The sequence below is a fragment of the Gadus morhua genome, chromosome 13 (assembly GCF_902167405.1).
Source record: "Gadus morhua chromosome 13, gadMor3.0, whole genome shotgun sequence".
Classification (NCBI taxonomy): domain Eukaryota; kingdom Metazoa; phylum Chordata; class Actinopteri; order Gadiformes; family Gadidae; genus Gadus; species Gadus morhua.
Genome location: NC_044060.1, coordinates 6,519,822 through 6,547,190, shown reverse-complemented (window position 1 = coordinate 6,547,190; position 27,369 = coordinate 6,519,822). Strand labels below are relative to the sequence as shown.

The 27,369-nt window shown below is 50.5% G+C and overlaps 1 protein-coding gene across 1 annotated transcript in view; it reads left to right on the top strand.

Moving 5' to 3' along the window:
• The window catches only part of col7a1 (collagen, type VII, alpha 1), a 72,306-nt gene that overhangs the window by 13,159 nt on the left and 31,778 nt on the right, over nt 1-27,369 (top strand). Inside the window, exons 11-55 of the mRNA XM_030374688.1 lie at nt 34-153; nt 419-568; nt 3,114-3,230; nt 3,852-3,998; nt 4,469-4,594; nt 4,856-5,002; nt 6,650-6,772; nt 7,578-7,850; nt 9,849-9,992; nt 10,154-10,285; nt 10,865-11,011; nt 12,104-12,238; nt 13,494-13,643; nt 14,147-14,283; nt 14,455-14,581; nt 14,887-15,030; nt 15,971-16,140; nt 16,944-16,985; nt 17,835-17,861; nt 18,110-18,154; nt 18,374-18,487; nt 18,583-18,654; nt 18,853-18,888; nt 19,613-19,666; nt 19,914-19,988; nt 20,103-20,216; nt 21,245-21,271; nt 21,355-21,408; nt 21,736-21,816; nt 21,920-21,979; nt 22,074-22,109; nt 22,353-22,397; nt 22,731-22,766; nt 23,315-23,359; nt 23,577-23,612; nt 23,743-23,778; nt 23,901-23,933; nt 24,068-24,139; nt 24,308-24,367; nt 24,516-24,551; nt 25,592-25,672; nt 26,238-26,273; nt 26,497-26,541; nt 26,690-26,761; nt 27,193-27,237. Coding sequence (XP_030230548.1) covers nt 34-153; nt 419-568; nt 3,114-3,230; nt 3,852-3,998; nt 4,469-4,594; nt 4,856-5,002; nt 6,650-6,772; nt 7,578-7,850; nt 9,849-9,992; nt 10,154-10,285; nt 10,865-11,011; nt 12,104-12,238; nt 13,494-13,643; nt 14,147-14,283; nt 14,455-14,581; nt 14,887-15,030; nt 15,971-16,140; nt 16,944-16,985; nt 17,835-17,861; nt 18,110-18,154; nt 18,374-18,487; nt 18,583-18,654; nt 18,853-18,888; nt 19,613-19,666; nt 19,914-19,988; nt 20,103-20,216; nt 21,245-21,271; nt 21,355-21,408; nt 21,736-21,816; nt 21,920-21,979; nt 22,074-22,109; nt 22,353-22,397; nt 22,731-22,766; nt 23,315-23,359; nt 23,577-23,612; nt 23,743-23,778; nt 23,901-23,933; nt 24,068-24,139; nt 24,308-24,367; nt 24,516-24,551; nt 25,592-25,672; nt 26,238-26,273; nt 26,497-26,541; nt 26,690-26,761; nt 27,193-27,237 — 4,004 coding nt within the window. The remainder of the gene's footprint in view (nt 1-33; nt 154-418; nt 569-3,113; nt 3,231-3,851; nt 3,999-4,468; nt 4,595-4,855; nt 5,003-6,649; nt 6,773-7,577; nt 7,851-9,848; nt 9,993-10,153; nt 10,286-10,864; nt 11,012-12,103; nt 12,239-13,493; nt 13,644-14,146; nt 14,284-14,454; nt 14,582-14,886; nt 15,031-15,970; nt 16,141-16,943; nt 16,986-17,834; nt 17,862-18,109; nt 18,155-18,373; nt 18,488-18,582; nt 18,655-18,852; nt 18,889-19,612; nt 19,667-19,913; nt 19,989-20,102; nt 20,217-21,244; nt 21,272-21,354; nt 21,409-21,735; nt 21,817-21,919; nt 21,980-22,073; nt 22,110-22,352; nt 22,398-22,730; nt 22,767-23,314; nt 23,360-23,576; nt 23,613-23,742; nt 23,779-23,900; nt 23,934-24,067; nt 24,140-24,307; nt 24,368-24,515; nt 24,552-25,591; nt 25,673-26,237; nt 26,274-26,496; nt 26,542-26,689; nt 26,762-27,192; nt 27,238-27,369) is intronic.

The following is a 27,369-nucleotide window of genomic DNA, read 5'->3' as shown; positions in this document are numbered from 1 at the left end:
GTGTGTGTGTGTGTGTGTGTGTGTGTGTGCCAGTGCGTCTGGAGCCTGTGCAGCAGCTGGTGGTGGACACGGAGTCGGAGAGCAGTGTGCGTGTGCGGTGGAGGGGCGTGTCCGGGGCCCGGATTTACCGGCTGGTCTGGGGGCCGTTCACTGGTAACGCAACACTCACAACAAACCACAGCGCCCCCTCTGGCCAAACAAGGGGCACTGCAAGCTGTCTCTAATTAGCAGAAATCTGCGGCAGCATATGTTTTGATTTTGTGCGGGTTCCCATTGACGTCTTGTTTTGTTGTTGGCATCAATATAATCTAAAGAAGGTTTTTCTTGTTTATCCATAATTGTTTTCCCGTTGGACATTTCCGTTGATGTTTCCCGTCCCTCCTCGTCCTCCTCCTCCGCCTCCTCTTCCTCCATGCAGGCCGTGCTGTGGACACCGTGGAGGCGGCCGGGAGCCGGGAGTCCCACTCTCTGACCGGCCTGACCGCCGACACGGAGTACATCGTCACGGTGATCCCGATCTACGAGACCAGCACTGAGGGCCCCGCCACCACCGCCAGGTTCAAGATAGGTACGGTACAGAACTGGTACTGAACTGCTACTGGTGCTGAACTGCTACTGGTATGGAACTGGTTCTGGTTCTAGTACTGGTACTGAACTGGCACTGGTACTGAACTGGTACTGGTACTGGTTCTGGGAGATGTGGGTTCAGTACTGCTAGCTAGGGCTGGTTCTGTATTGTATCAGAGTTTTTTTCCGAAGATAATAATGATGATGATGATGACAAAAAAGCTCTTCAAAGGAACTACCTTGTTTACCTTTATCTGATATCTTCAAAAGAAGGAGAGGTAATAGTTCAGTCACATCAAGGGCCCACCATTTAACTGAGGGTCTACACTGGAGTGAATATTATGATGGTTCCACTGTGTGCTCTGAGTCATGACCGGGCTGACGTGCTGCTGATGATATCCCCCCTCCAGTACTACCTGGTAATGAACCCGCTCTCCCTGAACCGCATCATGAGCCTTTAATACAGCAGACGGTTGTTCCTTTTGAAGAGGCTAGGAGCCGCCCTTCCAGCCGTCTCTGAGCTGTAGGGCTGTGGTACTGTGAAGGCCCCTACCGGGAACCGCAGAACCAAAACATCTGTGTTGATTCAGCTAATAACTAATCATTTTCTTCCTTTACTTTAATCCCTGAGGGTTTCAGTGATTCTTCAATCCTCCAGGTGGCCAATTACTCTGCTGCTGCCTGTCTTCACTGCACACACACATCCGCACGCACGCACACACAGCCACACCCACACACACACCTGCACGCACACACACACACACCCAAACACACGAACGCACGCACACACACACACACACACACACACACACACACACACACACACACACACACACACACACAGCCACACATGCACACACCCGCACGCTCGCACACACAGCCACACCCACACACACACCTGCACGCACACACACACACACACACACACACACACACAGCCACACATGCATGCACACAGACACACCCACACACACACCCAGACACACACACACACACACACAGCCACACATGCATGCACACAGACACACCATCACACACACCCAGACACACACAAACGCATGCACACACACACACAAACACACCCACACAAGCACACACAAACACACACGTACGTTGTATGGAGGGAAATTACAAGAAAATACAAATCCTCCATCCTTTTATCGAACAATACGTGTTAAAGCTGGTCTTTGAGCAGAGCTTGGAGCGGCCAGCTGTCAGTAGCGGATGAGGGCCTGGGCAGGTTGTCAGGAGTAGGGGAAGAGGCACAGACCCTACATGTTACTGTTTAGCTCTGTTTAGGAAACATTCCGACCACACCCGCGCACACACTCATTAGGCAGACAGACCTTTCCTTTGTGACTAATGCCAATGGGAGGCTTTTTAACTTCAGAGGTTTAGTTAGAGGTGTCTCTGAGTCACTGGGAAGCGACTGAGGTGGGCGCCAGCGGCTGCAGTCCCTGTCCCCGTGCTGGAGTCGGTGTGTTTACAGGCGCTGTATACATCTTCTGCTTGATGTTTGGACCTCATCATGATGCACATGAGACACATGCACACGAGAGGGCTAGAGGTGGCCATGCTTTAGGAAACGCTTTCCCAAAGTAGAGATGAAATACCTTTGTGACAGAAAGGACATTAATAAACGACATATGCAAGGGCATGTCTCATCTGAGGATGGTCGTACCCCCCTTTGAGGAAGCATCAGTCTTCTACCCCCCTTTGAGGAGGTATCTAAGCTTCTACTGCTGTAGGCATCTGAAGGTGGGAGTGCCCCTCTTTAACAAGGTATCTCAGCTTCTACCCCTCCTTCGAGGAGGTAACTGAGCTTCTACCCCCCCCTTCGAGGAGGTATCTAAGCTTTTACTGCTGGAGGCGTCAGCACGGACACTGGGAGGAAGCCGCCTCTGGTTTCTGGGTGGCTGGTGATTTGGGGGTTGAGGAAATGCAATGTGTGCTCCCAGACGTGTTGTCAGACCGGAGCCTGAGGCCTATCGTGTGTGGGCGGGAGAGACAACCAGGGGGAACTCTGGCTCATCAAGCAGCCTGTAATGTTACCCTTTCAACATCGATGCAAACACATCTGCAAGCATTTGAGCACTTAACTGAGCAAAGTAACGACTGTAGCCCGTATACACAAGGAATGTATGGGAGATGATATGGAAATATTTGCACATTTTACGTGAACAATTGTTTTTATTGCAAATTCACAGAAGAATGCACAAAATTGCCTCAAACATTGTACCCCTTTTCCCTCCCTCCCTCCCCCCCCCACGTTTTCTCCCTTCCACTGGCGGTCCCTCCCTCCCCTCCCTCCCTTCCAATATTTGCACATTTAAGTTATACGATTCCGGTACGTTTTATTTAGAAACTAGTTTGAATGGCGCTGATGTTGATTGCTCTCAATCACACTATATTGTATTCTTGCTGCTATTTGTGTTGAGGCACCAAGCATAAGAATTGTACTCCTGTGTACTTGTACAATAAGATTGTACTAAAGTGATTGTGATTGTGATTGTGATTGTGATTGTGATTGTGATTGTGTCCCCCAGAGCGGCAGGAGCAGCAGGTCCTCAGGGCTGAGCCCTCCAGCCCCTCTGCCATCCGCCTGCTGTGGAACCTCATCCAGGCGTCCAGAGGCTACCGCCTGGAGTGGAGGCAGGGCCAGGGTGGGGAGACACATCAGGGCACGCCCAGCCATACCGGGACACACGCTGCACCGCGTCAACGCGCACGCGCTAGGCTGCGCACGCGGCCAGGCTCACGGCCATGCACCTGCCTGCACTGCAGTCGACCTGTAGTTCAGGCGCGCACACACACACACACATACATACACACTTACAGACACACACAAATAAAGGCAGGCATACACACTCAGACACACGCAAGCACGCACGCATGCAAACACAGTAACACACACACACACACGCACACACACACGCACACATAAAGGCATGCAAACACACCCTCACACACACACACACACACACACACACACACACACACACACACACACACATAAAGGCATGCAAACACACTCACAACACACACACACACACACACACATAGACATGCAAACGCACACACACACACACACACACAGACACATAAATGCATGCAAACACACTCACACACAAATGCTCTCACACACCAAACACATTCGCGTGAAAACAGACACACAGGGGCGTGCACAGACACTCACGTGCACACTCTCTCCCTCTGTCTCTCTGCGCCGTGTCTGACCGCCCTGCGTCTGGCCTCTGTCTACAGTGTGTGTTCTGTCCCAGCAGGAGGCGCCGTGAAGAGCCAGTCCTTCCCTAAGACCACCACCAGGTTCCTGCTGTCAGGGCTGCAGCCCGGCACCGAGTACCTGGTCACCCTGTACACCCTGTACGAGGGCCGCGAGGAGGCCACGCCCGCATCCACCTCCTCCGCCGGTCAGCACCGGGTGAAAGGATGAATGGATGGAAGAGGACTGGGGGGGAATGGATGAGTGAATGAATGAGGACCAGGGAGTGAATGAATGAGGACTGACGGGGAACGGATGAATGAATGAATGAGGACTGGGGGGGAATGGATGAATGAATGGATGAGGACTGTGGGGGGGAATGAATGAGGACCATGGAGGGAATGAGTGAATGAGGACCAGGAAGTGAAAGAATAAATGAGGACCGGGGACTGATTGAATGAAGACCAGGGAGTGAATGAATGAATGAAGTGATGAGGACCAGGGAAGTGAATGAGTTAATGGGATTGGAGGAATGAGGAGGGCGGTGTGAAAGGCTGAGGACCGGGGCAGAGGGAATGGGTGAATCACGAGCTGTTTTCCGTGGGTATGAATGAATGAGCTGGTACCGTGTTGTGGTTCATCCCTTCTCCGTCCTCCTCTCCTCCTACGGGGGAACAGTGGACCAGCCGGTGGGCCAGGTATCGAACCTGCGGGTGGTGGAGTATCTGGGCAGTACTGTGAGGCTGGGCTGGACCGGGGTGGCCGGAGCCACCCAGTACCGCCTCCTGGTGGTCAACTCAGACGGTATTGTCTATCTATCCATCTGTCTATCTGTCTATCTATCTATCTATCTATCTATCTATCTATCTATCTATCTATCTATCTATCTATCTATCTATCTATCTGTCTATCCGTCTATCCGTCTATCCGTCTATCCGTCTATCCGTCTATCCGTCTATCCGTCTATCCGTCTATCCGTCTATCCATCTATCTATCTATCTATTTCTATCTATCTATTTCTATCTATCTATCCTATCTATCTTATCTATTTCTATCTACCCACAGGGGGGACCGATGACACCCACCTCCTCCCTGGAACCCAGACGACCCTTGACCTCCGGGAGCTGATCGCGGGCCGCTCCTACGTGGTGACGGTCAGCGCCCTGGTGGGGGGTCAGGAGGGGGACCCCGTCACCGTCCTCATCCAACCAGGCAAGCCCCCCTTCTGGTCCTCCTAGCGTGATGGGGGACCCAGCCTTTTTCTCTGGGTCTGAGCACGTCTGAGCTGGTTCCTCTGGACCGAGGAACCAGCTCAGACGTGATCAGACCCAGAGAACCAGGCTGGGTTCCTCTAGACAGAGGAACCCAGCCTTGTTCTCTGGGTCTGAGCACGTCTGAGCTGGTTCCTCTGGACCGAGGAACCCAGCCTTTTTCTCTGGGTCTGAGCACGTCTGAGTGAGTTTCTCTGGGCGGAAGAGCCCACACGTGTTCCTCTGTTCTGCATGATGACTATCTTCCTCCATCGTAGTCATAATCTAGACCGGCGTGGAACGTTGTGGTGTCTGAACAAGAGAGAGAGACCACCGTGTTTACGGGACGTGGTAAACATGTCTGGGAGAAACCACGTTTATTACACAAATGCAAACACACTCGTTTACACACACACACAAATACATACACACACAGATACACATAGACATGTATACAAACACACACACACGTCTACATACACTAGGGCTGTCAAAACGAACTTCGCTATTCGAATATAATTCGAATTTTTAAAAAAGGAGAACATTCGAGTGCGGCAACTAGCGTTCAAACTTTTTTTTTTTTTTTTTTTATAGCAAATTTTATTGACAAGTGCCGCATAATCAAGGACTGCCGCACAAGTCAAGAATTACATTTAACTTTTGCCTAGCAACGACGCAAATCAAAGTCAACGTCGTGCGTCGTGACGTTCGGCATTGTATGCTTACATGATTGTGGGAAGCAGTGCGCGAGCAGACACAGAGATGGAAAGCATAACTTTCGGATTTCCATCGAGAAACGGGAAAATTACATCCAGAGAATGTAACCGTCATTTGCAAATTATGCTGCAAGTCGTTAAAGTACCACTCGACTACGAGCAACATGAGCGCACACCTCCATTCAGTGCATTACTCGGAGTACGCATAACAGTTAGCGGCTGAGGAAGAGCCACGGTCAAAACAGGCAAGAATAACATCGTAAAATAGCAGTGTGTGTGTGTATTTGAATGATTGAACATCAGCTTCTTCATTAAACATCATTGCTTGAATATTTCTGGCGTTATATCTTACCTATTTATACAAGTTTTGTATTGATTTGGTAAAACTTGTTGCAAATGTTACATAACAGATTTGGTTGACGCGCCCTCTAGTGGACGCGGGACGTAGGCCTAATAATAAGATGGTATCGGTGTATATAATGATATAATAAAATAATAAAAAATTTTTTTTCGAATATTATTCGAATATTCAACATAAGAAGCATTAGAAATTCGAATATGATTTGAGGGGAGGATTGACAGCCCTAACATACACAGACGTTTACAAACACACACGTATACAATCACAGAAGAAAGACTCACATGTTATCTTTCTTGTGTCCCTGATTAGCCTCAGAAGGCACTTTGGGCAACCCCAGAAATACAGCGCTCACAAACAAACAAGCATACACACAAACACACACACACACACACAAACACACACAAACACAAACACACAGACAACCAACCAACCTGTTTTCTCTAATTCTTCTGTCTAGTTGATGACATGGAATACAAGATAATTGAAACCAACCAACTCTGTCATCCTCACATCTCTCTATCTCTTGTTTCAGAGGAAGGTGTTGGGAGGATCAGTGATCTCAGAGTGATTCATCTGAACAGTCGGAGAATGCGTATTGGCTGGCTGGGTGTTACCGGGGCAACGGGTTACCGAGTAACGTGGAGACAAGGCAACAGTGAGTCACTTCTTTCATGTTTCCTTTAGATGTCAACAGAACTGTGAACAGAACTGTGTTACAACTTTTTTGTAACACAGAAAACCTCAAAGCAGGTGTATAAAAGATGTATCTAACAGGAAATGCATTCATTGAATCATCCTGTTTTGATGAGGAATATAAAACCCTTCACTCCTCTCCTACCCGCCTATTCCAGTCCCAACCGGTTCTTTCATCTCCATCTGCCTTCCTCGTCCCTTATCTGCCTTCCTCTTCCCTCATCTCCCTCACTCTTCTTTCATCTTCACTTCCTCTTCCTCCTTCTTCCCTCCATCTTCCACTCATGTCCCATCAGCACGAGGTCCCTCGCTTGTGGATGAGGTTCCTCCTGAGGTTCTGACCTCCTCCTGTGAGGAGCAGGTTCTGACCTTCTCCTGTAGATGAGGAGCAGGTCCTGACCTCCTGTGAGGAGCAGGTTCGGACCTCCTCCTGTGTTACATGAAGTTCCTGTTGCTCTGTGTGGAAGAGGAGCAGGTTCCTCCTGAGGTCTGACCTCTGACCTCTGTGAAGATGAGGAGCAGGTTCCTCCTGAGGTCTGACCTCTGACCTCTGTGAAGATGAGGAGCAGGTTCCTCCTGAGGTCTGACCTCTGACCTCTGTGATGATGAGGAGCAGGTTCCTCCTGAGGTCTGACCTCTGACCTCTGTGTAGATGAGGAGCAGGTTCCTCCTGATGTCTGACCTCTGACCCCTGTGTAGAGGAGGAGCAGTCTGACCTCTGACCCCTGTGTAGAGGAGGAGCAGTCTGACCTCTGACCCCTGTGTAGGTGTGGAGCAGGCCCGGGTCCTGGGATCGGAGGTGACGGTCTTCACCATCGAGGGCCTCCAGCCTGACGAGCCTCTGGTGGTGGGCGTGGCGGCGATGGCGGGGCAGCGCGTGGGGGAGGCGGCCACGCTCTCGGCCCGCACCAACGCCAACGGCAACGGCGGGGGCGTGTCCGGCCTCCGCGTGGTCGAGGCCTCGTCGCAGAGGATACGCATCTCCTGGTCGCCGTACTCCCGGGCGACGGGGTACAGGGTGGTCTGGCGCCGTGATGACGGTACGTCCTGTCCTGATTGGCCGGCCGCTGCTGCCACATTGTCCAGTGGTTTTATAAATCCAGGGACTGAATTTAAGAACGTGGCTTAGAAACATCTTAACATCAACGTAGACGATTCATGTTTTGTACAGGTTACCTGTGACTTATCAGGGCTCCATTGGCCTCATAGTAGTTGCAGCATCTTTACTGTAACAGTGGTTACAGTATATAGCAGGGGTCAGGAACCTTTTCAACATGCAGGTCCAGTTTGACATTTCTCGTTAATGAGTGTGCCTTAGGCAACAATATATTCAAAATTAAGCTTAATTATGAGAGAGCGACCAAAATCATTTCCAGAAGACCTGGAATTGTAGTTTTTCCATATAGTCCACAATCATGCGTTAAGATTTTAATGTTTTTTTCGTTGTTATATTTGCAACATTGGCTTACAAATTATAATTACATATGTCCCATCTTAAAACCTTAAGAAACCTTAAGAAACTCATTCAAAAACATATTTGCACTCTGAGAAATGTAGTGATTCATGATTTATACAGTTTACCTGTGACTTATCAGGGCTCCATTGGCCTCATAGAAGTTACAGCATCTATAACAGTGGTTACAGTATGTAGGTTTAAGTACATAGGTTAAAGTGATCTTAGATTACAGTGTACAGAGGTTACAGTACCGAGGTAACAGTGATCATAGGTTAAAGCAATCATAGGTTACAGTACAGAGGTAACATTGATCATTACATTGATCATAGGTTACAGTGATCATAGGTTAAAGCGATCATAGGTTACAGTACAGAGGTAACATTGATCATAGGTTACAGTGATCATAGGTTACAGTGATCATAGGTTACAGTGATCATAGGTTACTGTGATCATAGGTTACAGTGATCATAGGTAACAGTGATCATAGGTAACAGTGATCATAGGTTATAGTGATCATAGGTTACAGTGATCATAGGTAACAGTGATCATAGGTTATAGTGATCATAGGTTACAGTGATCATAGGTTACAGTGTTTATAGGTTACAGTGATCATAGGTTACAGTGATCATAGGTTATAGTGATCATAGGTTACAGTGATCATAGGTTACAGTGATCATAGGTTACAGTGATCATAGGTAACAGTGATCATAGGTTACAGTGATCATAGGTTACAGTGATCATAGGTTACAGTGCAGAGGTTACAGCGATCATAGGTCACAGCGATCATAGGTTACAGTGATCATAGGTTACAGTGATCATAGGTTACAGTACAGAGGTAACAGTGATCATAGGTTACAGTGATCATAGGTTACAGTGTACAGAGGTTACAGTACCGAGGTAAAAGTGATCATAGTTTACAGCTATCATAGGTAACAGTGATCATAGGTTACAGTGATCATAGGTTACAGTGTTCATAGGTTACAGTGATCATAGGTTACAGTACAGAGGTTACAGTACAGAGGTAACAGTGATCATAGGTTACAGTGATCATAGTTTACAGCTATCATAGGTAACAGTGATCATAGGTTACAGTGATCATAGGTTACAGTGATCATAGGTTACAGTGATCATAGGTTACAGTGCAGAGGTAACAGTGATCATAGGTTACAGTGTTCATAGGTTACAATGATCATAGGTAACAGTGATCATAGGTTACAGTGATCATAGGTTACAGTGATCATAGGTTACAGTGATCATAGGTTACAGTAATCATAGGTTACAGTGATCATAGGTTACAGTGATCATAGGTTACAGTGATCATAGGTTACAGTGCAGAGGTAACAGTGATCATAGGTTACAGTGATCATAGGTTACAGTGATCATAGGTTACAGTAATCATAGGTTACAGTGATCATAGGTTACAGTGATCATAGGTTACAGTGATCATAGGTTACAGTGCAGAGGTAACAGTGATCATAGGTTACAGTGATCATAGGTTACAGTGATCATAGGTTACAGTGTTCATAGGTTACTGTGATCATAGGTAACAGTGTTCATAGCTCCTGTGTGTGTCTTCATGCAGGTGTGGAGGTCACTCGTAGTTTGGCTGCCGACACCACCTCCTTCTCCATCGACGGGCTGCAGGCGGACTCTGCCTACAGGGTGTCTGTGTACACGCTGGCCGGCTCTCGGGAGGGGAACCCCGTCTCTCTCAACGTCCGGACCGGTACGTCTGACCCCTGACCCCTCCGGCTGAATTGGGGATGTTTGTTCCCGGGGTTCGGACCAGCGTGTCAGGGACGAACGCCACACGGCGTGCACCGTGGGAGGAGCATGACGTTGTGAGTCCTCTCTGGGCCCGAGGCCTTAACGTGAGTTCTTGTGCAGAGACGGACCAGCTGGCGGTGGGCACGGTGACCTCGCTCCAGGTGCAGGAGCCCCACGGCGAGGTGATCCGGGTGACCTGGGTGGGGGTCCAGGGAGCAACGGCCTACCGCGTGACCTGGAGAAGGGTCGACGGTAGGACTCTCACACACGGCCCCGACACGGAGCATGTAGACGCTTCACAGACGGTACACAGACACAAACAACAACAGGACGTCTGAGTTCAGTTTGCATTGGAGACCTCCTGTGATCTTTGCAAAGCACATAATTTCTTTCTCGTTTGTTGTTAATTGAAACCAGGCAGCTGTCTGTCCTGCAGCTCAGGTGTCTGTCCTGAAGCTCACTGTCTGTCCTGAAGCTCACTGTCTGTCCTGCAGCTCACTGTCTGTCCTGCAGCTCACTGTCTGTCCTGCAGCTCACTGTCTGTCCTGAAGCTCACTGTCTGTCCTGAAGCTCACTGTCTGTCCTGCAGCTCAGCTGTCTGTCCTGCAGCTCACTGTCTGTCCTGCAGCTCATTGTCTGTCCTGAAGCTCACTGTCTGTCCTGAAGCTCACTGTCTGTCCTGCAGCTCACTGTCTGTCCTGCAGCTCACTGTCTGTCCTGAAGCTCACTGTCTGTCCTGCAGCTCACTGTCTGTCCTGCAGTTCACTGTCAGTCCTGAAGCTCACTGTCTGTCCTGCAGCTCACTGTCAGCCCCTCTGTCCTGTCCTGTAGGTGGAGAGGAGAGCCGGAAATTGGTCGGGGGAGACGTGACGTCGGTGGAGCTGGACCGGCTGGACCCGGGAGCGCAGTACGAGGTCCAGGTCATGGCCCTGGTCCAGAACCGGGAGGGCTCCCCCGTCTCGGTCCGGGTCACCACGCGTGAGTCGGCCCATCCTGCCTGGGGATAGCTCTGACCACTTTGACACTAGACAACAGGCTACTGAGCTACATGCTACACGCTAGGGCATGATCTCAACACACCGAGCTACCTGCTAGTACATGATCTCAACACACCGAGCTACCTGCTAGTACATGATCTCAACACACTGAGCTACCTGCTACAGGCTAGTGCATGATCTCAACGGGGTCATCCCTATGTTCCCCGGGTCCTATGTTCCCCGGGTCCTATGTTTCCCGCTCAGGGAACATAGGACCCTTTTTTTTAAAAAGGGTCCTATGTTCCCCTGTAGCCATACATACCGGGGAACATAGGACCCTTTTCTGGGAAAGGGGTCCTATGTTCCCCGCAATCTATCAATCTTTAAAAATATTTAAACTTTGACGCGACATTCGCGTGATGACAGCCAATCGGCGTTCAACAGCGTGGCCACTGAGTGACATGTGTAACGTAACAGCCAATCAGCGTTCAACCGGCCAACTCAGTGCAGTGCAGTCCGGGGTGAACTGCAGCATGGAGGAGAAAGTGATTGTTGCCGTTTGCGACTCCCGGAGCTCTAAATATAATAGTATATAATATATATATAATTGTATAATAATATCACGGCCAAAAGATCTGTGCACCTCCGGATGGCCGTAGCGCGGGGAGCTCTCGTAGGGATTGGGCTTCTCGGGGTTTGTATACCGGCGTATGAATATACTGCGTCAGGTTCTCCGACGTCTCTCCCTCTTCCACAAAAGGTAAAGACATGCAATGGTAGTTATCTCGGCCGGAATTTGGCAGTAATGGTGGAAAAAGTAACAGACCGGGGAACATAGAACCCTTTTTTTGAAAAAGGGTCCTATGTTCCCCGGTCTCATGCATATCGGGGAACATAGGACGCTTTTTGGGAAAAACGGGGAACATAGGACCCGGGGAACATAGGGATGACCCCGCTACATGCTAAAGGCTAGCACATGATCTCAGCACATGTTCAAGATTCAAGATTCAAGAACGTTTATTTGTCACATGCACAACAATTACTTCTGTGTACATCTGTGTTGTGTTTGTGCTGCTGCTATTGGTCGACACAGCGGTGGGCCCGGCGACGCCCACGCAAGCGGTGACTGGTCTGCGCGTTGCCGAGGTTACGGAGACGGAGGTCCTGCTGGGCTGGGTCCCTGTCCCCGGGGCAACCGGGTACTACCTGAGCTGGAGGAGGGATGGAGGCAAGTCATTACATCACTACACCTCACTCCCCTGTTTTAGTCTTACCCCATCACTACACTTCACTCCCCTGTTTTAGTCTCACTAATCTGGCTTTAGGAGTGATCTTTATACTGGAGGCATAGATCTCTCCGAGGGTAATTGCCACCACAGCTCAGCCAGCCTTCGTAGACTGTAAACCAAAGTGTCTGTAAAGGTTTCAAATCAACACTTGGATGGGTCTTTAAGCCTGTAACCCTGTAGACAGAGGCGCTTGGAACCACAGTCACACAAGTGGGAGGGGCTTTGGGTGAGAGCGTATGATGCTCCATGTCTCTGCTCCTCCATGTCCCCGAGCTCCATGTCCCTAAGCTCCATGTCTCTGATGTCCCTGAGCTCCATGTCACTGATGTCCCTGAGCTCCATGTAGAGACCTGCGCGGGACTGTTTTCTTCATCCCGCTCCTGCCCGCTCCCGCTGATTTTCTGACCATTACCGCCCGCGCCCGCAACGTGTGTGTTACACTCCCGCCCGCTCCCGCAATGTGCATGTCCACTCCCGCCCGCACCTGCAAAACTCTGAGAATTTATGCCCGCACAATAATAGAGATGCATTGATTTTGTGTCTTCTCCTGTCCCGCAGGAGAAAACACGTAATTATATAGGCTATTAAAAAGAGACTCATGGGCTGCGTGTCTTTTGACGCACTGGTCTAGCGCTCCTATTTCGTTGTTTTCATTTTTCAATTCAATAAGGGCTGTTTCATATTCTATTCTCCTCTTCTGTAGGCCTATTTTATTTATTTACAGACCTAGATTTAGACCTCCTGTCTGTCCCGCAGTGTTTTGTTTTACCCGCCCGTTCCCGCCCGCAGCAAAGTTCAAACCGCCCGCTCCCGCGAGATTTGGGTTGGGTCCCGCGGGACCCGGCGGGACCCAATCCCAATGCAGACCTCTAGCTCCATGTCTCTGATGTCCCTGAGCTCCATGTCTCTGATGTCCCTGAGCTCCATGTCTCTGATGTCCCTGAGCTCCATGTCTCTGCTCCTCCATGTCTCTGAGCTCCATGTCTCTGATGTACCTGAGCTCCATGTCTCTGATGTCCCTGAGCTCCATGTCTCTGCTCCTCCATGTCTCTGAGCTCATGTCTCTGATGTCCCTGAGCTCCATGTCCCTGAGCTCCATGTCTCTGATGTCCCTGAGCTCCATGTCTCTGATGTCCCTGAGCTCCATGTCTGATGCTCCATGTCTGATGCTCTGTGTCTGTGGTGCCCCTTCAGACACGCCCCCGGGCCAGTCCCTCACGCTGCCCGCCTCCTACAACTCCTACCGGGTGACCGGCCTCCGTCTGGGCCAGCGGTACCGCTTCACCCTGCAGGCCAACGGCGTCCGCGGCCCGGGGCCCGAGGTCTCTGTGGAGGAACGCACCGGTAACACACACACACACACACACACATACACAGAAACACACACACACATACGCACACACACACACACACACAAAGACACACACACATACGCACACATACACACACACACACACACACACACACATACGCTCACACATACACACACACGAACACACACACACATACACACACACACACACGCACACGCACACGCTCACACACAGACACAGGCAGAGACACAGACACTCACACACACGGACACAGACACCCCCCACACACACACACACACACACACACGCGCACGCACGCACGCACGCACGCACGCACACACGCACACACACAAGCACACACACACATTCTTGCCAACCTTGAGCAATCAGAATTAAGGATATTTTACAAACTTTTCCAAAATAACCCAATAAATGCAATAACCATAAACTATATATACTACAAAATACATTGACATACGACCAGTCGCTCTCCATGGGTCCGGCCCCTTAGCCATCCCCTCTGTCCGTGTGCAGTGTGTGTCGGGGGCCGCCTGGACGTGGTCTTCCTGGTCCCGGCATCCCAGGACCGGGCCGGCCTGAGGGAGCATCTGTTGGCCCTCCTGACCAGCGCCGCTGGGTCGCTGGCCACCCTCGGAGCCCGCGACTCTCAGGTCTGTGCCCTGTGAATCAGGATAAAAGAGCATATGATAAAACATGATAAGTATATATACCTACTGAAGTTGCATGTAAACAGTACAATATAAACTGTATTTTGGGGCCTGTTTTCCTCTGTTTATGGTTAAAGTGTGTTCTAGCTTGCTTGGGATGCCTCGTGTCTTCAGGTGGGAGTTGTGGTGTATAGTTCCAGACCCAAAGTCTGGTTCCTGCTCAATCGCCATAGCAACCAAGAGACGCTGTTACAAGAAATCCTGTCCACACCTTTCGACGACACCTCGGGCAATAACATTGGTTAGTGTTTTTTAACCCCTCAACTGGCTGAATTTGGTAGTCGAAGTCTGTACTCGGCTCTGTGTCTCCCTCTGACTTTCATGAGTCAGGTTCAAGTCTGTACTAAGCTCTCTGTCGCCCTCTGCAGGCCAGTCGCTGACATTCACGAGTCAGGTTCAAGTCTGTACTCAGCTCTGTGTCTCCCTCTGACTTTCGCGAGTCAGGTTCAAGTCTGTACTAAGCTCTCTGTCGCCCTCTGCAGGCCAGTCGCTGACATTCATGAGTCAGGTTCAAGTCTGTACTCAGCTCTGTGTCTCCCTCTGCAGGCCAGGCGCTGACACTCACGAGTCAGGTCCTACTAAGGTCCTCATCAGGGCGAAGGGCCAGGGTGCCAGGGGCCGTGGTCATCATCTCAGACAGAAAGTCCAGCGACGACATCACCGGGCCAGCTAGCGCTCTCAGGGCATCAGGTAGGCTAACATCACTCTCAAGCTAGCACTGTCAGAGCATCAGGTAGGCACTGCACCAGCTAGCACCTTCAGAGCATCAGGTAGGCTAACATCACTCTCCAGCTAGCGCTGTCAGAGCATCAGGTAGGCTAACATCACTGCTCCAGCTAGCGCTGTCAGAGTATCAGGTAGGCTAACATCACTGCTCAAGCTAGCGCTGTCAGAGCATCAGGTAGGCTAACATCACTGCTCCAGCTAGCGCTGTCAGAGCATCAGGTAGGCTAACATCACTGCTCAAGCTAGCGCTGTCAGAGCATCAGGTAGGCTAACATCACTGCTCCAGCTAGCGCTGTCAGAGCATCAGGTAGGCTAACATCACTGCTCAAGCTAGCACTGTAAGAGCATCAGGTTGGCTAACATCACTGCTCCAGCTAGCACTATCAGAGCATAAGGTAGGCTCCAGCTAGCACTGTCAGGGCATCATGTAGGCTATCATCCCTCTCCAGCTAGCGCTGTCATTGTTGTTTTGTATGTGTTCTACTCTGTGTGCCCTTAATGTATTGTTTTGATAGATTGTATTCTAATTCATGGTTTGAATCTCTTCCTGCTCACGGACTGCAGATGTAAATTAGATTCATAGCTAAATGTGCATGGCCATTGTTAAATAAATCAACTATCCAAACTAAAGTCTTTCTTAATAACAAATCATTGCATGATTAATGACCATGACCTAAAACCATCACGACCAGAAGTAACTGGAACCAATCCTTCCAACATGGAGGTGCTCATTGCAACGTCGCGATGCCCTTCAGAGCTCATTGTTCTTCTGAATAAATGGCCAGGGATCTGCAGACTTCCTAGCGTCCCACCCTCCCTCTCGCGCACAGACCCTGAGAAGGGATTTAATGGTAACGAACAGCAGTGAGTGAGGGGTTGACTGCCTTGCTCCCTCCCGGGCCAGGTGTGACGTTGCTGGCGGTGGGCGTGGGGCGGGCCGACGAGCTGGAGCTGCGGCGGGCGGTGACGGACCAGAGCCCCCAGAACCTGCTGACCACGCGGGACGCGGCCCAGCTCGGAGCGCTGCACTCAGACCTGGCCGGCCTGCTGTGTGGCATCGCCAGAATACCAGATGTAGGGCGGGAGGAAGCTCTTCACGAGGAGGAGGCTCTCAACGAGGAAGCTCTTAAATAGGAAGCTCTTAACGAGCAAGCACTTAATGAGGAAGCTCTTAGTGAGAAGCTCTAATGTGGAAGCTATTAACGAGAAAGCTCATAATGAGGAGGCACTTAATGAAGAGGCTCTTAATGAGGAAGCTTTGATGAGGAAGATCTTATTGTGAAGCTCTTAGGAGGAAGCTCTTAATGAGGAAGTTCTTAATGAGGATGATCGTAGTGAGAAGCTCTTATTTAGGAAGCTCTAATTGTGAAGCTCTCAGTAGGAAGCTCTTAATTAGGAATCTCTTAATGAGGAAGATCTTAATGAGGAGGCTCTTAATGAGGAAGCTCTTAATGAAGAAGAGCTCTTAATGATTTTATTGTGAGACTCTTGATCAGGAAGCTCTGACGAGGTAGCAGAAAGCTGAGTGAGCTGTAAAAGCAGCATGCATTCAAACGCAACAAAACTGTTTTTAAAGCAAAACAAAAATACAATTTGTTTTTGATATTACTTTATTTCCATATCTGCTTCGTGTACCACAGCATTGGAAGTATTTGAAACAAGCTGAGCCAAGTCAAATTAGATTTTGGAGCGTAAAATCACAGAGGCAGCGAAAGAGAAACGCACCATGATAAACATTGGCTGACGTATAAAGCCCATTCATGCTTCATCCGTGTAGGGGAGTTAATAAGTTAATAAATGTGGTGTGTAAATACCTTGAACGTCTGGGGCAGCACCACGAGACCACGAGGACCTGAGTTTTCTTCTTTTTGTTGCAGGGACCTGGAGGGACAGAGCCGTGTACGGTCCAGTGCCCTCGGGTGAGCTCCTATTTTACACCAAATGCATCATGGGGGTTTTGGTCGCCCGATACTAATGACAAATCTTTTCACAATGAATTACTAAACAATGACCTAAAACCATCGCTACCAATGCAATAACTAACCTTCCAATGCCCCTAGGCTTTCAAAATGGAGGCGCTCTGCGATGTGATGTGTCAGTACACTGCAACATCTGGTGGGATGTAACGACGTACCAGTACACTGTAACATCTGGTGGGATGTAACGATGTACCAGTACACTGTAACATCTGGTGGGATGTAACTACGTACCAGTGCGCTGTAACATCTGGTGGGATGTAACGACGTACCAGTACACTGTAACATCTGGTGGGATGTAACTACGTACCAGTACACTGTAACATCTGGTGTTATGTACCAGTACACTGCAACTCTGGTGTGATGTAACGATGTACCAGTACACTGCAACATCTGGTGTGATGTACCAGTACACTGCAACATCTGGTGGGATGTACCAGTACACTGTATCATCTGGTGTGATGTACCAGTACACTGCAGCATCTGGTGTGATGTACCAGTACAATGTAAACCTGGTGTGATGTACCAGTACAATGTATCATCTGGTGTGATGTACCAGTACACTGCAACATCTGGTGTGATGTACCAGTACACTGTAACTCTGGTGTGATGTACCAGTACATTGTAACATCTGGTGTGATGTACCAGTACACTGCAATAACCACCACATGTGATGTGTTTCTGGTTTGCTGGTACTTTGTGTTTGTGTACTAAAGCCTTTGTGATGCGTTTCTGGTTTGCTGGTACTTTGTGTTTGTGTACTAAAGCCTTTGTGATGTGTTTCTCTTGAAGGGTGAAAGGGGAGAGCGTGGACAGAAGGTAAAGCACCAGACATGAGTCTGTTTCTTATCTAATGATAAAGGAGCACTGTGGAAGGTTTTCTAACAGAGGGTCTCTCCGCTGATCATCGCTCAATGTCCTTACAGAGCACACTTTAAGGACATAGAACCAAAAGTACCTGAGCAATCTCTACGCAGATCTCTTTAGTACGTGTTTTAGGTTTATTTTTTAGGAAGGAGCTGCTTTTCCCTTTGACCATTCTCCCTCTCCGCTGGTTGTCTCCGCAGGGGGAGGGAGGGCGAGACGGACTCGACGCACGCAAGGGAGAACCTGTGAGTTCCTCATTCTGTCCTTCCTGAGCCTCTGGTCACCCTGCCCCTCATGATGTGTGTCTCTGTTTCCTAATGTGTGTCTGTGTGTCTCAATGTGTGTCTCTCTGTCCTAATGTGTGTGTCTGTGTGTCTTAATGTCTGTCTCTTTGTCTTAATGTGAGTGTTTCGGTGTATTAATGTGTCTGTGTCACTAAGGTTGTATCTATTTATCTATCACAGGGCCGTGACGGGCAGCCTGGACGCGAGGGCCTCCGGGGCCCGGAGGGACGTCAGGGGCCCCCAGGCCGGGTGGACGGGCCCCAAGCTGGGCTGAGGGGGGAGAAGGGGGATAGGGTGAGTACAGGGTCCCACTCAGACAGAGCAGCATCACCTGAGGACACACTGAGCTCCGGTGTTGGTCACTAACCTGCGGCTCTCCCTCTGATCAGGGCTTCCCGGGCGTCGATGGGAACCCCGGCCTGCCCGGACGCTCGGGGTCACCTGGAGGGGCAGGGGTGCCGGTAAGGAGAACACCTCAGCTCTACTCCACCTGAAGTGACGATGATGATGATGATGATGATGATGATGATGAAGGTTCAGAGCTCTAGTGATGATGATGATGATGAAGGTTCAGAGCTCTATTTAACTGAAGCGATGATGATGATGATGATGATGATGATGATGATGATGGTGATCATGTGACCTCTGTCTCCCTCTAGGGCGTGGCGGGACTCCCTGGGGTCAGAGGGGATCCGGTATGTACAGCTGGTTTCACTGCGCTCCATAAGATGTTATACCATGTGAAGCAGTGTGATGCAGTGTGATGCAGTGTGATGCAGTGTGAAGCAGTGTGATGCAGTGTGAAGCAGTGTGATGCAGTGTGATGCAGTGTGATGCAGTGTGATGCAGTGTGATGCAGTGTGATGTAGTGTGAAGCTGTGTGAAGCTGTGTGAAGCAGTGTGAAGCAGTGTGAAGCAGTGTGATGCAGTGTGATGCAGTGTAATGCAGTGTGATGCAGTGTGAAGCAGTGTGATGTAGTGTGATGCAGTGTGATGCAGTGTGATGCAGTGTGAAGCAGTGTGATGCAGTGTGATGCAGTGTGATGCAGTGTGATGCAGTGTGATGCAGTGTGAAGCAGTGTGATGCAGTGTGATGCAGTGTGATGCGGTGTGATGCGGTTTGATGCGGTGTGAAGCAGTGTGATGCAGTGTGAAGCAGTGTGAAGCAGTGTGAAGCAGTGTGAAGCAGTGTGATGCAGTGTGATGCAGTGTGATGCAGTGTGATGCAGTGTGAAGCAGTGTGAAGCAGTGTAATGCAGTGTGCAGCAGTGTGATGCAGTGTGATGCAGTGTGAAGCAGTGTGATGCAGTGTGATGCAGTGTGATGCAGTGTGAAGCAGTGTGATGCAGTGTGAAGCAGTGTGAAGCAGTGTGATGTAGTGTAATGCAGTGTGATGCAGTGTCCTTTCTCGTCCTGCAGGGGGAGCGCGGACTGGCCGGAACACTGGGATCAAAGGGGGACCGAGGGGAGAGGGTGAGTGGGAGCGGTTGGGATCAAAGCTGCCATATAGATATATAGATAGTTATAGATAGATAGATGGCTGGAAGGATCTATAGATGGATCTATAGATGGGTATAAAGATGGATCTATATAGATGCATAGATAGATGATCTATAGATGGATCTATGGATCGATCCATATGGATGGATCTATATAGATAGTTAGATCTATATATATATACACACATCTACTCTTCTATCTGCCCCCTGCTTCTCCCCAGGGGGAGCCAGGCTCAGTGCTGACTGGCGGCGGTCTTCCAGGGAGGAAAGGCGAGCCCGGGATCCCAGGAATACCAGTGAGTCGCGTCTGGTTCTGTCCTGAACTTTATCTGGATGACACTACTGTAGAACGGACCCATGGTGTCCCAGCGTCGTGCTCATCAGCCCTGGGGGTCTCTGTCTCTCCCCAGGGGTCATTGGGTCTACCAGGCAGCAACGGCGCCAAGGGATTCACTGGCTCGCCCGGAATCCCGGGACAAGATGGACGGCCCGGACTTCCAGGAGCACAAGGCGTCTTCATCAAGGTTCATTCTCCCCGGTCTCCTTTCTCCTCTCCCCTCTCTCCTCCTCTCTCCTCTCCTCTCTCCTCTCTCCTCTCTCCTCCTCTCTCCTTTCCTTTCTCCTCCCTCCTCTCTCTCCACCTCTCTCCTTTCCTCTTTCCTCTCTCCTCCTCTCCTTTCCTTTCTCCTCCCTCCTCTCTCTCCACCTCTCTCCTTTCCTCTCTCCTCTCTCCTCCTCTTTCCTTTCCTCTCTCCTCCCTCCTCTCTCCTCTCCTCTCCTCCTTTGATCATTTTGAATCCATTCTTTAATCGCTGGGGGCGCTGGGAGGAAGTAGGAGACGCTGGGCGCTTGAGGAGTTCCTCTCCCGATCCTGAGGGGGCAGCAGAGCGGCCTCCTCTCTCTGGGTGGGGGAGAGGACTCACACGCTTTCTCACAACAGTTGAAACAAGACGCCGGCGCTCAAAGAGAACGCTGGACGATGGCCCTGAGGGGGGGGGGGGGCAGGGTTCTGAAGGCCTGAGGGTGAGGGCCGGGGGTCCGAAGGCTGACCCGACCCAGTCTTTATTGTTTGGACCGTTTCCTTGACAACCATAATCTCTTGCTCTGCATAGGCCCTGATGTTGGCTCTCCAGACTTTTGTGTGTGCGTGCGTGCGTGCGTGTGTGTGTGTGTGTGTGTGTGTGTGTGTGTGTGTGTGTGTGTGTGTGTGTGTGAAGACATTTCTCTCTGTTGTCAAGGTTGTGGTAGGATGAACTAAGAAAGCAGCTTTTTAATGTCATCTCTTTTCTTTTCTCCTCTTTCCCTTCCTTTTCCTACGTCTCTCTCATCTCGTTGCCTTATCGTCGCTTTTGGATGTTATTAACTGTTTCCCTGTGTTTCTGTTCTGTGTGTGTGTGTGTGTGTGTGTGTGTGTGTGTGTGTGTGTGTGTGTGTGTGTGTGTGTGTGTGTGTGTGTGTGTGTGTGTGTGTGTCTCTATGTGTGCGTGTGTGTGTGTGTGTGTGTGTGTGTGTGTGTGTGTGTGTGTGTGTGTGCGTGTGCGTGTGTGCGCAGGGGGACAAGGGCAGCACCGGAGAGAGGGTGAGTCTTGCTACATTAGCATGTCTTATCAGGAGGTGCCCTCTCCTGCTTTAAGGAGTCCTCCTCTTATCTGTCCTCTACAGGGTCCGCCTGGGAGCGGCGGCGGGGGGGCCGGGGCCGGGGACAAGGGCTCCACGGTAAGCTGTCAATCACTCACGCCGCTCTGATGTGTAAAGTGCACTGCATGCCTAAGGAGAGAGAGAGAGAGAGAGAGAGAGAGAGAGAGAGAGAGAGAGAGAGAGAGAGAGAGAGAGAGAGAGAGAGAGAGAGAACTTGTGTGTGATTTAAGAGAGAGAGAGAGAGAACTTGTGTGTGTCTCTAGAGAGAGAGAGAGAGAGAGAGAGAGAGAGAGAGAACTTGTGTGTGATTTAAGAGAGAGAGAGAGAACTTGTGTGTGTCTCTAGAGAGAGAGAGAGAGAGAGAGAGAGTCCCTCTGTGCAGGTCATTGAGTGAATTTGTCTGTTTCTCCCCAGGGTGCGACGGGCCCTATGGGGCCTCAGGGCCCGAGAGGGCTGTCGGGGGCGGCGGGCCCCAAAGGAGACAAGGTACGGTCTGCAGGACGCTCCTCTCAACAGGGCTTGGGGAGCAGGCCTCCCATGCCGTCACCACAGAGACTCTGAATGACGTCCATCTCTCTCTGTTCCTCAGGGGGACAGCGCCGAGGGGCTGCCAGGCCCAGCAGGGAGGGCCGGAGAACCAGGAGACAGGGTGGGTGACCACCTGGCTCCCCCCACCTGGCTCCTTCTCTTGTATCTCTGTTGATGCTCTGGCTGTTTTCTAAAGACGTGTTCTTCTGTCCTAGGGGCCGCGGGGGGCCTCCGGGGAGACGGGCACCAAGGTAAGACGAGGGGCGGGGTCAGACCTCCAGACGGGGGCGGGGTCAGACCTCCAGACGGGGGGGCGGGGTCAGTCCTCCAGCCGGGGGGGGGGGGGGGGGGGGGGGGGGGGGGGTCAGACCTCCAGACAGGGCAGGGGGGGGGGGGGGGGGGGGGGGTCCGACCTTCAGAAGGGGGTTAGGATTAGGGGCAGACCTCCCGGTGTGTGTGGAGCGTTATGATCAACACTCTGCTTCTCCTGACAGGGCGACCGCGGTCAGCCGGGCGAAGGCGGGGCCAAAGGGGACCGGGTGAGTCACATGACACACATTCTGGGAACCAGGTGTTTCGCTTTCTTTCGATTTGTTTCGATCAATCATGTTTCTGGGAAGGAACGATGGGCTAACTAAAGTTTTAGATCAACCCTGTGGAGACTGCTACTGTACACAGTAGGACTGCTGGACCAGAAGAAGTTTTGCTGTAACTCAGTAAGACTGCTGGACCAGAGGTTCTGCTGTAACTCAGTATGACTGCTGGACCAGAGGTTCTGCTGTAACACAGTAGGACTGCTGGATCCTAGGTGACCCACCAGGTGGTCAGCGTACGGGTCCCTGTCTCAAACGCTTTGCTGTCTGCTGTTTCAGGGCGACCGGGGACCGGCCGGAGAAGCTGGGGAGAGAGTGAGTATATAATGGGAGAGAGTGTGAGGAGAGAGTGAGTATATAATGGGAGAGAGTGTGAGGAGAGAGTGAGGAGAGAGTGAGTATATAATGGGAGAGAGTGTGAGGAGAGAGTGAGTATATAATGGAAGAGAGTGTGAGGAGAGAGTGAGTATATAATGGGAGAGAGTGTGAGGAGAGAGTGAGGAGAGAGTGAGTATGTACAGGGAGAGTGAGTATATTCAGGGCGAGAGTGAGTATGTACAGGGAGAGTGAGTATATTCAGGGAGAGAGTGAGTATGTACAGGAGAGAGTGAGAGTGAGTATACACGGGGAGAGAGTGAGTATACGGGGAGAGAGAGAGAGGAGAGATTGAGTATATACAGAGAGAGTGAGTATGTACTGGGAGAGAGAGAGGATAGAGTGAGGTGAGAGTGGGTATATACGGGGAGGATGAGGAGAGAGTGAGGAGAAAATGTATATGCAGGGAGACAGTGAGTATGTACGAGGAGAGAGTGTATACCTAGCTCCACCATCTACCTCCTCTGTCTCTCTAATGTGTCTCACAGGGGGAGTCGGGCAAACCAGGGCTGACGGGCCCAGCAGGACTGCGGGTAAGTGGCTGACCAGAGGCTCCCTGCTGAGGCTCCATCACTCTCTCTGGCTCTCTCTCTGTCTCTCTCTCTCTCTCTCTCTCTCTCTCTCTCTCTCTCTCTCTCTCTCTCTCGATCGATAAAGATAAAGATAAAGATAAAGATGGGGCTGGTTTCTATGGCTCTGAGGCCGAGCATTAAAGGTGCATTCCTTCCCTGACTCTCTGTTTGTCTCCAGGGGCTTCCAGGGTCCAGTGGACCGCAGGGCGAGAAGGTAGGTCCAGTCATCGAGAGACGTCTCTTCACTGACCACATGAGCAGATCCTGTGGTCAGCTCAGACACTGATGTCTCTTCAGCGACCACATGCTGTGGTGCAGTAGCTCATCCTGTTGTTTTCTCACAGGGAAATGAGGGAGCGCGTGGAGAACCTGGCAGAACTGTAAGCAATGCAATCCAATATTGGTCCACATTTCATCGTTTGATGTCAGAGTGTGTGTCCGCCCCATGGCAGATTGGAAGGCGATGATCATGAAAGTGATGATGTTTGTTTGTCCCATCCAGGGTCCTGGCCTCATGGGGAAGAAAGGGGACCAGGTAGGCTTCACCTCCAAAGACAAACATCTCACACACACGTTGAGGTCAAACATCTCCCACACACATTGACCTCCACGCTGAGGTCAAACATCTCCCCGAAACCTCCCAGTGACGAACGTCTTCTCTCCTCCCAGGGCGAGCGAGGCCCTGCTGGCCCCGAGGGGCCCACCGCGGAGAACGGGACCCCCGGTGGGAAGGGGGACAAGGTGAGCTTCCTTCTGGAGGGGGGGGCCGCCTGGGGGTCCAGGCTGGGTCCACTGTAGAGTGCTTGTCGCATAAGGAGAAGGACAGTGTCATACTCCATATCTGATAATGAAGCTGTGAAGGTACGTCGGCGTGTCCCTCTTCTAAGCTGAAGTGTGTTTGTTCTTAAGGGCTCGCCTGGCTCTGGAGCTCCGGGCCAACCTGGAGTCAAAGGAGAGCCTGGAGATCGGGTCAGTACAAGGGGGGTTTGTTCTAGCGCTACTAAGAAAAAAACAGCTAACTCAAAGCTATTACCATCCTCTGTTGTGTATGAATTATTCCAAGCCAAACGTCAGCTGGGGTCATTCTCTTCTTCTCACATTCTGCTTTCTTCCCCAGGGTCCAGCAGGCCTTAGCGGCAAGCCGGGAGCAAAGGTACTGAGGCTGCCCTCCCCCCCCCCTGGAGCTCACCTGTTACCACCTGGTGATGCTGTCAGACTTAAGTACCACAGCCCCACGCTGGTTCTCTGTCTAGGGGGAATGCAGGCCAGGCGGTGGCCCTTGTGATTATTCATCCCATGAATAGGGATGTTCAGGGACAGCACCAAGGGGAGGGGAGGGGGGAGGCGTTGTGGAGCTTAAACCACTCTCCCTCTCTGCTGGAGTCCCCCGACAAACGCTGATAACAAGAGACGATGATTAATACCCCCAGCCATTAGGGTTTACTCTGAAAGACTGTATTCAGATCCATTTGTTCGGATGAAACATTTTCTATGGTTCTGGTACTTCATCGCATTACTCAGCTTCCTGAGGCCTGACCTCAGGAACGATATAGATAGCCACATCAATTATTTTAATTAATAATAATTTCAATAAGGGATTTGAGGCAGATTTCTTGGTAATGAACAAAATTGATGACTAATCTCAAATGGTAGAATATATTAGAAATAAAAAAAACGATTTGATCAGTTATTGTTCTAGACATTAGACAAACCATGCAACATACTAATCAAACTATATCAATTACTCCGAAAATATTCACAAGGTGTGCATGCAAACAAAGATAGACAGCCTGACCAGAAGGTCTAACCAGAAGGTATGCCTCCAGAGGTCTGACCAGAAGGTCTGACCAGAAGGTCCACCTCCAGAAGGTCCACCTCCAGAAGGTCTACCTCCAGAAGGTCTACCTCCAGAGGTGTGACCAGAAGGTCTGACCAGAAGGTCCACCTCCAGAAGGTCCACCTCCAGAAGGTCTACCTCCAGAGGTGTGACCAGAAGGTCCACCTCCAGAAGGTCCACCTCCAGGGGTCTGACCAGAAGGTCCACCTCCAAAAGGTCCACCTCCAGAAGGTGTACCTCCAGAAGGTCCACCTCCAGAAGGTCCACCTCCAGAAGGTCCACCTCCAGAAGGTCTACCTCCAGAGGTGTGACCAGAAGGTCCACCTCCAGAGGTCTAACCCCCGGCTCTTTTCCAGGGGGACTCCGGGGATCCTGGGGAGCGAGGGGAGAACGGACGGCCCGGACTCCCAGGAAAGAACGGCCTTGTCGGGAAGCAGGTTGGACGATTCCTTCAGTCTCACAGAACCAACTAGACTTCGATACATAATATATGTTATGAATCCGTTATATTATATATCTAGGACAGCCTTGGGACCTTCAGCCGGCCGACTTATTCAAACTGAACTGACACTAGTTTGATTCCTATGCTCCTCCTAGATCAGTGTCGAGGTGTCCCTGGACAAGACACCTGTGACTGTGAATGTGTGTATGAATAGGTGAATGCTGGTGAACGTGAACGAGGCAGTATTGTAACGCGCTGGTAACAGAAGCGCTGTATAAATGCGGTCCATTCAGCAGTTAGTCCCGACTTATCGTGCAGCCTCTTAAGTTTAGTTCTAGTTAGCTCATAGCCGGGTTTATCATCTTGCTTGAGACGTCTAACTGTCCCATGATGGCTTTCTCATTCTCCCCAATGCCTTTCCAAAGATGCCACCACAGAGGTAAAGTCATGTGACGTGTTCTCATCGAAGTTGCCTTTCTAAAGCCAAGAGCTCTCTGGTTGTCAATGAGGTGACTGGTCGCCTAAGAGTGGTTCACTCATGATCCACGTTTGTGTTACAGGGGGAGAAAGGAGACCGAGGGGAGGAGGGCACTCCTGTAAGTCTTTGTTTTATCATCTGCTCAGTCCTGCAGACTTCTTTCTTCTCCACCTCTGTAACCAGTTAGACGCCTTTGGAGCCCCTATCGTCAAAGTCATGTTCTTATTGTAATTATTTGAACACTCATCTTCGATGGGATTATCCCGACATGTAAAGACTTACTCAGGGTAACCTCTTGTCACTAATTTTATTTTTCTGTTCTGACCCTGTTTCACCACCAGGGGGAGTCTGGTCTTCCAGGAAAGAACGGCGAGAGAGGACTAAGGGTATTTTATGACAAAATGTCGATGCTCCACACACCAAATCATAATTTCTACTATAGTATAGTGTTTAGCTTCACCAGCGCCATCCATAGTGGGCCAGTGAACTGCTGCAGGGTAACATCCCCTGGATAATGACATGCCGTCTCTCCAGGGCCTGGCGGGTCAGCCTGGACGACTCGGCGACAAAGGGGACCCCGGAGACCCAGGGCTGGGCGGGCGAAACGTGAGGCAACTTTACTATAGTTCCCCAATTTTACTATAGTACCCCAAGTTCACGACAGTAGCCCAAGTTTACGATAGTACCCTATGTTAACTTTCGTACCCCAAGTTTACTAAGGTACCCCACGTTTACTAAGGTAACCCATGTTGACTATAGTGCCCAAAGTTTACTATAGTACCCCAAGTTTACTAAGGTGCCCCAAGTTCACTCCACTGGAATCGTTGTAATGATCCAGCTATGTCTGGTTTAGTACTGGTTAATCACCCAATTGGTACTGTAAAGTTGATCAGCAGGTATCAGAGTGTATTGATCCTCTATGTCTGGTACTGTAAAGTTGATCAGCAGGTATCAGAGTGTATTGACCCTCTATGTCTGGTACTGTAAAGTTGATCAGCAGGTATCAGAGTGTATTGATCATCTATGTCTGGTTGCAGGGAAGTCCTGGAGCTACCGGACCAAGAGGGGATAAAGGAGACGAGGTGTGTGTGTGTGTGTGTGTGTGTGTGTGTGTGTGTGTGTGTGTGTGTGTGTGTGTGTGTGTGTGTGTGTGTGTGTGTGTGTGTGTGTGTGTGTGTGTGTGTGTGTGTGTGTGTGTGTGTGTGTGTGTGTTT